The sequence below is a fragment of the Gekko japonicus genome, unplaced genomic scaffold, assembly GCF_001447785.1.
Source record: "Gekko japonicus isolate JY-2015 unplaced genomic scaffold, Gekko_japonicus_V1.1 scaffold428, whole genome shotgun sequence".
In the NCBI taxonomy this organism is placed as follows: Eukaryota; Metazoa; Chordata; class Lepidosauria; order Squamata; family Gekkonidae; genus Gekko; species Gekko japonicus.
Genome location: NW_015165842.1, coordinates 463859 through 473439, shown reverse-complemented (window position 1 = coordinate 473439; position 9581 = coordinate 463859). Strand labels below are relative to the sequence as shown.

At 48.8% G+C, this 9581-nt stretch overlaps 1 protein-coding gene across 1 annotated transcript in view; it reads right to left on the bottom strand.

Annotated features, from left to right (window-relative positions):
• Window positions 1-1212: 1212 nt before the first annotated feature.
• LHFP (lipoma HMGIC fusion partner) overlaps window positions 1213-9581 on the bottom strand; it is a 32850-nt gene continuing 24481 nt past the window's right edge. Inside the window, exons 3-4 of the mRNA XM_015411012.1 lie at window positions 9339-9437; window positions 1213-2737 (exon numbers count right to left, since the gene is read on the bottom strand). Coding sequence (XP_015266498.1) covers window positions 2619-2737; window positions 9339-9437 — 218 coding nt within the window. The 3' untranslated portion in view covers window positions 1213-2618. The remainder of the gene's footprint in view (window positions 2738-9338; window positions 9438-9581) is intronic.

The following is a 9581-nucleotide window of genomic DNA, read 5'->3' as shown; positions in this document are numbered from 1 at the left end:
GACCAAATGGTATTAGTAACAAAATCTGGAAGATCTTTGTCGTCGCTCTTGCATAAATACTAATATTCTACCGTACCGCACATATAAGAAGTTTCAGCGGACACAACTGCCCTTCACAGGAGCACTCTATCTAAAAAGGCTACATATGCTGAATAAAATATTGCATTTTTTTTTGTAATAACCTTGAAAAAACATTGAAGTTAATAAAAATTTATATAGGTCTGAAAAGGGCAATAATAAAATTTGAGAACGTGTGTACACGGATTATACAAAATACTGGGAAAAAAGTGGCCCGTTAGTTTTAAAAACGTGGTTTAATACTGCGTTTCAAATCTTCTAGCAAATAACAAAAACAATAACAAAAATAAAGAAGTGCATGGAGTTTTCACTGCAATTGCTCTGCTCCACAGTGCTCGTGTGGATGGGACTCTTCAGGTGTTCACCTGCAGCAGAGACAGAATAAATAGGAGCGGCTCACACATCCTCTGTGGCCGTTCTTGGGTCCTGTGCAATGAGAAGACGGATAGTCTATCCACGCAAAGGAGAACTTCCTGTGAGCGATAGCGCCCACTTCCTCTCCCCTTCACAGGAGACCCAGAAAGTGGCATCTGAGAAATCAACTACGGTTGCCAACACCCACTTGGGGAATGCCTGGAGATCTGGTGGGTGGAGCCTGTGGTTTGGAGAGAGGCGGGACCTTAGCAGGGTATCATGCCAGAGAGTCCAGCCTTCAAAGCTTCCATTTCCTCCAGGGGGGTTGATCTGTCCTCTGTAATCCCAAGAGATCTCCAGCCACCACCTGGAGGTTGGCAACTCTAGAAATCAACAGAAGTATTTCTTCTGTCACGGATTCAGGTGAAATGCCCGAAGCCACACGATGAAGGAAGAAAATGGGAAGCAAGACACACTAAGGGGCTTCTCCCTGGTGTGAATGTAAAGATCGAAGAGGAAAAGTTTACAAGGGACAGAGAGGGCGATTTCTCACTAGAGCTGCCTCACAGCACAGCGCCATTTGCCTCGACACAAACATGTCAATTTCACACCTGAGGCTGCAGGGCTGCATTTGACTCGGGCTTCGCCCGATTTCCTCCGCAGTTTCATGATCCTCAAAAACCAGGATCACGAAACTGCGGAGGAAATCGGGTGAAGCCCCGAGTAAAAATGCAGCCCCAGAGCTTCGGGTGTGAAATTGACATGTTTGTGTCGGGGCAAACGGCGCTGTGCTGCGAGGCAGCTCTAGTGAGAAATCGCCCAGAGAGAGAGCAGGGCGGAGACTGTGGTGGAAGGGGAGAGGCGTAGGAAAGGGGCAGTGAGAAATCTGCATACTGCGCTGCATTTGTATGGAGGGAGGAAGTGTGTTTTGAGGGGGAACTGTCTGTGTAGGCCAGTGGGGGGAGAAGAGTAGAATGAATCTCTGAGCGAAGAAGCCTGAGTCGTGTGTTACGAGACTGCAAAGAAATGTGGGCCAAACTACATGTTTCACACAAGTGTGCGGAAGGGTAGCTTGAGCCCTCCCGCTGTTCAGAAAGGGGAGACGGGGAAGGCGGGATAGGCACCCTGGCCTCCTCCTTCGCCACTCCCCAGTGCCTCTTCCCAAAACGGTTCTTTTTGTGCAAAACAAAGTGGTTGGCGGGTGACCACTGACGCGCGTTTGTGCATAATGCCAACCCTGGATGCTTTGTGTTAAGAAAGGAGCGAGTTGGTGTGTGTGGATGGGAACGGAAGACTGTCTGTGTGGGTTTCTGTGCTTCTAAATGGAGGATGAAAAGACTCTCTTGGCCGTGACCCTTTTGCCTGAGTAACAACGCCTTCCGGAATGAGCTTCAGCTAGTTACAGCCGAAGCGGCGCACTGGGCAAGACCGTCAAAGACTAGTCGAATTGTTTGTAAGCCGGTTGGTCTTCATACTCCTCTGCGAGGCTGTGACACGTTGGGAAAGGGAAAGTGTCTGTGCAAAAATACGCAGGTGTGCTTTTCAGGAATCTCGCAACAAGGGAGCGTTTTTTCCCTCTTTTGCATTAAGTTTGTCTCAACTCCAAATCGGGCCAACACATCAACTTGGGAAACCTCTAAAAGGCTAATACTTTTAAGGCCTACAAATCTCTTGCCTCTAGCTGAACGCGGCAACCGCTCCGGCCGCAAAGTGGTCTCGCTCATCGCTCCAAGGAAATCAGTGCTTACGTCCAAATGAATACCAGCTGTCAAGAGACACCGTCCTAATCCACCCCCAACTCACAAAGCTGTGGAAACAGCCGTTTACAAGGCTACATTCTGGTCCTCCGACAGGGTATTTTCGTAACCCTTTCGATTGCTAATCTGCTCAAACAAAGAAGTTGCTTTTTTTTTTCCAGATAGGGGTTAGGTCCTGTAGTTCTACTTGACCAAAATCTGCTGGGAATAGGTTTCTGCGCCTTGCATGAAATTCTGTTTATTCCATTAAGAGAGGGAGACGCCCCCACCACCATTCACAGCGTCACACATCAATTCCAACTTCATCGTTTTACTTAGGTCCAACTACAAGGAAGAGCGAAGGCAACTCTCCGAGAGAGGCTGGCACACGCGTTTCTTTGTCGCTCTCCCCGACACTGGTTTGCTTGCTGTCTGGGCCTCGCTCTTGCCTCAGTAAGGATACTGTTTCTGTTTCTTGCCTGAAAAACAGGCCAGCCAAGTGCAGATCAGCATCGCCGCAGCAGCACCTCCTCCGGTGCAGTAATAGGCCCAGCCGATTTCACAAGTGCCTGTGGGCGAGTCAAATAACAATCAAAGGACAACGCTGTTAGTGGATTTTATTTACGTTACACGTATCCCACCCTCTCCGGAATGTGCCTGGGATGGCTAACGCAAAAGAAAACGACGAACAAAATATACACATCTCTAAAACAAGGTGTAATCGATACAATGGGTTGAAACAAGTTTAATAAAGCTATTACACACGATCATTCTCTTCTACCACCTATTTCACTGGAAACGTGTGTGTTTTTGTAGCGCTGCGTGTAATAATTTGGAGCAACACTGTGAAGCACTATCGAGTGGCGAATTCTGTAATGTTCCGAAGAGCACCGGGTCAGCCATAAGGTGTCTCATCATTTGAGGAATGCTGGGAATAAATGCCAACATCTGTCATTTTGTCTGAAACAATGGGTGTGGTACAGTCTAAATTTAAGGACTTTGAAATCCCATTAACCTCTAAAGGGAGAATTTAAAAAAAAATGCTTGAGTTCTTTCCCATATAAAGATTCTTCCTACTTCTGTTAGGGTTGTGATCAGTGCGGAACTGAGCATCCCACCTGCAGAAATGTTCAAAATATTTTCTCGCATCTCAGGTAGGGCTTCTTCAAACTCCAACCATCAAACAAAAGGTAGTTTCAGAAAAATATTTGTTCCTCTCTGCCTCCTAGAAGATGAAAACTCTTGCGGAAGGGAAAGGTTTTTTGGCCCCCTGCGCATGACAGGGATAGATGTTTATAAAATTGTTAACCCTGCCAAGGGAGCGGAGTAAAAATAAAGTATTCTGTCTTTCAGCAACACTTACAACTCAGGTCATCACTCATTTCCACACTGGGCGTTTGATCTGGCTTGGATGCTAAAGGGAAGCGGGTCATTTCCCCCCTGCGCCCACACAGCATTGTGTACTCTCATTCACCGTCCAGCTTTCCCCCAGCTTTCCTATAACCTTTCCAAAGACTGGTTTACTACAATATTTTTCAGAGACTGCAGCAAAGCTGGGGTGGCTACCATGTAGACAGGAACACAGAGATGCACTTACTTGACCAGGGGTCATTTTGTAGAAAAAGAGGTGCAGGAGCTCATTATCATAACTCATAAGCATAACTTATTTGCATATGCCACACACCCTGACATCACCGGAAGTGTGTCAGAAGGCAACCCCCACCGCTCAGGCGCCACTGGACTGTTCTGGATTGCTAGCTATTGGGGGGGGGGGTGCAGATCTGTCCTTGCAGAGGAGGGAGAGCTTGTACCTGAATAAAACTTGGACTTAAAGGTGCCACTGGACGGTTTTGGACTGGGGGGCCGGGGGGAGCTCTGCAGCTTACCTGGCTGCTTCTTGCTCTGACTGAGGGCTGCTGGGAGCAGGGGGTGGGGCTTGTTGCATGTGCCCGCCCCCTGGGTTCTTTACTGCCGGAGCTCCGCTCCTGTGCGCTCCTGCAGGAAATGACCCCTGCTTGTAACTTAGGTTCATCGATGTCTTTTGTGCATTGGGACTGTGCCTGCGCAGGCCTGACACAGACAGAATTTTTCTAGCTTTAAGAACCCAAATGTGGCAGCCCCTCCCTTCCAGAGCCAACACAACAGTGCTTTCCTGTCTAAACAGTCATATGCTCCAGGGAGGCCATCTCCTTCACCCTCAGTTCCTGCCAATTCGCTGCAAACCCCGACAGAAAAAAAACACACGAGTCTGTGAGCAGGTGATTTGGCTACTGTATAAATTAGTTTGCTCTGGAGCCCTCCTTCCTGAGCTAAGACAAAAATGAGTGAGCTGGAGGCTAAAAAGCTGTGAGGGAACACTGGACTCCACTCTAAGGGCTGGTAGCTCACTCATCCTCCTAGCAGATATGAGTGGTACAAAAAGGCGACCTTTTTGGATAGTATAACCAGTGGCTGTGAGGCCACTGGCTCACCGGGGGGGGGGGGGCCCCAAAAGGGGGGGGGGCAGAAGATGTGTGAGGCAAATCGGTCCCTGAAAAAGGGAGCCTGGAGTTGAGCTTCTAGTTAGAACTTTCCCCCTTACTGATCCTGGTCCCTTTGGGGAACCTGGTGGCTTCTCGACCTGGGTCAAGTAGAGCTTCTCCTCTTTTGGAAGGGAGAAGACTGGAATTGCCGATGAGTATACTGGGGGGGCACTCTAATGAAGCTGATGTCACTGACCGCAATAGAAGGGGGTGGCAAAACCCTGCTGAAGTGAGGCAAAACGCTGCCTTGGGGCTGCAGAAGGGAGAACCCCCAGGGACTTGGCCGTTTGCTTGTTCTTCTTAATTGTGGAAAGGGACTTGTCGGTGTTCCGAGAAAACAGACTTGAACCCTCAAAGGGCAGGTCTTCCGCATGGCAACATATCTCAAGGGGAGCGCAGTCCTGCGCAACTACAAGCGCCTTCTTACTACGGTGGCTGCCATGGATCTCGCAGATGCCTCTGCAGTGTGCCTGCCAGCATTTATTTCTTGTTTGGAGAGAGTTTTATGGCTTCTGCCTGAATAAGCTCAGCCAGAGATTTAGAATCCTCAGGCAGCTCATCTAGATATTGGGATAGTTTCTCCCACAGGAAAAGCTGATAGCCCCCCATAATCACCCGATAATTCAAAATCTTGAAATTCAGGGCAGTTGAAGAATACATCTTGCGACCAAGCAAATCAAGACACTGACTCTATCAGACGGAGATGAATGCTGGTCCTGTGTCTGGTGTGACTGCATCTCCTCAGTGATGAGGAGGAAGGTGGGGAATGCAGAGATAGGAATTCACAGGAATCTTGTTTGATTCTATAGAGCAGAATTTCAATCCTCTGTGAAGTTGCTAGTGTGGATGCTGGTTTTTGTCACACTTGAGTCCTGAGATCTTCAAGGCCTTGCAAAACTGGAAAGGCTACAGTGCCCGGGGAATCCAGGTAGAGGCAACTTAGAATGTTATCTTTCGGTTTGTTATCCACTGGCTGAGACATCGATGTCTACTGCCTGAGCCATCCTCAACATTTGTTCGCCATATGGGCATGGGATCCCCAAATCCTGTCATCTGGGGAAAGTTCAGACTGGCTCCCAGAACTAAAACAGGATACAACAGTACCTTCATCTTCTGGTTCGGACTCGGGGACAACGAGGGCATCATCGGCAGCTGAGACTTGTATCAACCAAAGCCTTCTGCTGAATGGCTATACCCTGGCATGGGTGGTTCAGGTTGGGGATAAAATTCTGGCCACTTCTGCAGATAAGTAGGGGACATATAGTAAGGGTGCCACTGGGGTGGGGTGGTCTCTGTCAATTCTAACTTAGGTGGCAAAGGATCCCCTTGGGGAGGACTGTTGCCATCACCTTCACTTTCTGAGAGACGCCTATCTGGAGACGATACATGCGGTGATGGGGTGCAAGGCGCCACAAAAATGACATCCAAATCCACGGAGGACCTACGTGATGAGGACAATCTCTTCCATTGCTTGGAGGATGAAGCCATCTTCTCCTTATGTTTAGTTTTCTTTGCCTTCTTTAAAGGAGGCTTGGAAGAGCTGTGCACCAGAACCAAGGTCAAAGGCGAGGTCAGGCGCATCTGCATCGAAGATGGAGCTAGAGACATAGATCTCTTCAGATGCAAGTGCGCCTTCACGGCTACCAGAACCATTGGAACCAAGCGTACCAACAGGGGGGCGGAACAGGCTCTAGAATGGGAACTGAAGGGGCTAACCTGACTGGGGATGGCGCCTTCGCTGGATCTGATCCCTGAACTGGCCTGGACAGTTCGGATGTAAGGGCTTTCCCCAAAGAGCCACCTTTAAGTGGAATGCCCTGTCAGAATGCGCTTTTGGGTTAAACCCTTGGCAAATTTTGCACACCATCACATTATGGGCCTCTCCCAAACACGTTAGGCACAGATCATGCATGTCACTGCAAGTCATTTTAGTTGCACATTATATGCATTTCTTGAACAGCACATTGGAAGACATAAGGGATTTTGGTCCAGGTTCTTCCATGAAAAAAATGGGGGGGGGGGTCGGCAAAAGCCACCTCACCACCCTAGAGGAGAAGTTCTGTGACGATTCCAAATCCCCACAAAACAATCCAGTGAGAGAACGAAACCTTCAGCAGAATGTGAAGATACGAAGACTGCAAACGGAGCGCTAGCTAGAACGATTCTATCCACGCAGCGGCAGAAAAGGAACTGAGGGTGAAGGGGATGTTCCCCTGGAGCATGTGACCGTTTAGGCGGGAAAACGCTGCCGTGTCGGTTCCAGAAGGACTCTTAAAGCTAGAAAAATTCTGTCCATGGCAGGCCTGGCACTGCTGCCCAAACACAGAGGGCTTTTTTGTTTTTTGTTTTGTTATGTCAATAACTGACAAATCATGGTAGGGTTATAACACTACTAGCACCTGGTCAATTACTGATAACAATTCTCCAAAATCTCTAGGGTGGTGTATGCAGAGAGAATAGCCACCAGCGGGGAATGAGTCAGGGAAAATGCGGGAAAGCCGCCCTGTGGAAACCCCATTACTGCTGCACTTAATTGGTAGCTGCTGCAGCAACAAGGAACCCAGGAGACCCCTGGCTCTGTGGAAGTCATCATCTACTGACTTTGTTTGGCAATCTTTATTTGCCAAAGTAGTGAGCTGAAGTGAATCTCCTCTTATTTGGTGACATTTGATGGGAAATCTGAGCATCTAAGGCGTTAAAAAGGACTTGAACATTATTTCGCCAGAGAGCCCCTTGGAGAACCACAGACAGTCTCTTTTTTAAACTGTACTTAGGGTTGGCAACTGGCCTGGAATGAAGCCTCTGTCAAAGGACTTCGTGTGTGGAAATGGGCCGTTCATGCTTTTCATGGCATTGCAGGTAAATAGCATCACCTGGTAAACAACATCCTATTAAGCCTCTGTTAAAGCGGCAGGGCACTGTTTCTCCAGGCAGCAAAGTAATCCTAACTGCACTGAGGCAAAAGGCTAACACTAGTTCATGGGATCAGAACAGCTACATACTTCAACAGAGGTCCCCAGCAGGGCGCCCGCAGGAACCATGGTGCTCGCCAACACCTTTTCTGGTGCCCGCCAAGTGTTTTTAGAAACCGGGCAGGGGCAGGTGGGACTTCCGCCCAGCAAGGCTTCCGATTGGCCACTGGAGATTTGATTGGCCATGTAGACTTTTTAACACTGTTTGGCGGCAACTGCCACCACAGCACGAGGATCTTCACTGGGTGACTGAACGTAAGCTGCGACAGCCATTTTGAGGCTTGCTCCACCTCCCGCGACAGCTATTCTACGGTAATCATTTTGTGTCTGAGCCTACCACACTGTGTCAGAATTCCAAAAGTGCCCCTAGGCTCAGAAAGGCTGGGGACCCCTGTACTACAATGCAATTTCAAGTAGACAGCCCCACTATATCCTACCAGCAACCCAAAGGAACTGGGTTAACCAGCTGTCTACCTCAGAATATGCAGGTATCCAGGGGTCATTTCCTGCAGGAGCGCACAGGAGCGGAGCTCCAGCAGTAAAGAGACCAGGGGGCGGGCACATGCAACAAGCCCCACCCCCTTCTCCCAGCAGCCCTCAGTCAGAGCAAGAAGCAGCCAGGTAAGTTGCAGAGCCCCCCCTAGCAATCCAAAACAGTCCAGTGGCACCTTTAAGACCAAGTTTTATTCAGGTACAAGCTCTCCCTCCTCTGCGAGGACAGATCTGCACGCCCCCCCCCTCCCAATAGCTAGGAATCCAAAACAGTCCAGTGGAGGCTGAGCGGTGGGTGTTGCCTTCTGACACACTTCCGGTGATGTCAGGGGGTGTGGCATATGCAAATGAGTTATGTTAATGTGTTATGCTAATGAGCTCCTGCACCTCTTTTTCTACAAAATGACCCCTGCAGGTATCACTCCAGAGTGGCTTGTGGCGTGATCTGATTCAAAGGTCTATGAGGCTGCATCTTATCTCTTCAAAAAAGAACTACAAAGGAGGAACTAGGAATCAACTCTAGTTTTATAACAGTGTCTGTCTGGGGCATTGGGTGGGGTGGGGGGTTCCAGGTTCCATTTACTTTCCGTAGATAGAATCCCTGCAGGTGTTTGTGGTATGGCCTGTCGAGCACGTCACTTTAGGCGGTCACTTTGTAAGGCTTTAAATTAAGCAAGGGCACCCTGACCAGGATAGCCCAGGCAAGCCCAATCCTGTCGGATCTCGGAAGCGAAGCAGGGCCGACCCTGGCAAGTACTTGGATGGAAGACCTTCAAGGAATACCAGGGCTGGGAGGCAGAGGCAGGCTCATCAAGCCACCTCTTTGAAAAACGTCCAAGCCCCAGTAGGGGTCGCCAGAAGTCACCATGACTTCCTGTCACACAAAGTACACACGCACACACAACTTCTTTAAAAAAAAATTAAACGGGCAAATGACAGGGCAGAAAGGACTAGTCTTCTGGAAAGGCAGAATGGGCTGTTGTGGTTGATGAGGTACTTACCACATCTATTTTTAAAGCATTTTTAAAGGCCTCTACAATATAAAAACCTGCAGGACAAAATCCTTCCAGATGCTTACAATCTCGTACAAGTCCCTCCCCCACTTCCAGCTGTGCTGTGAGAGCACCTTGACCATCTGCAAACCACTCTGACAGGATCTCTGAAGAACAGGAGCAGTCTCTTACCCAGTTCAAACTGGTTGGAAAGGTTGCCACAGGTCTGCCTGACTTCTTCACTGTCCCAGCCCAGAGGATAAAGAGCACAACCAGAACCAATTAACAAGCCTGCAGAGATAAAAACAAAAGAAAACAGACACATAAACAAACCAGGGTCTCCCTGGGCACTCAATGAAATTGCTGAGCAGTCGGGTACGAATGGATAAAAGGAAGTACTTCTTCACCCAAAGAGTGATTGACACATGGAATTCA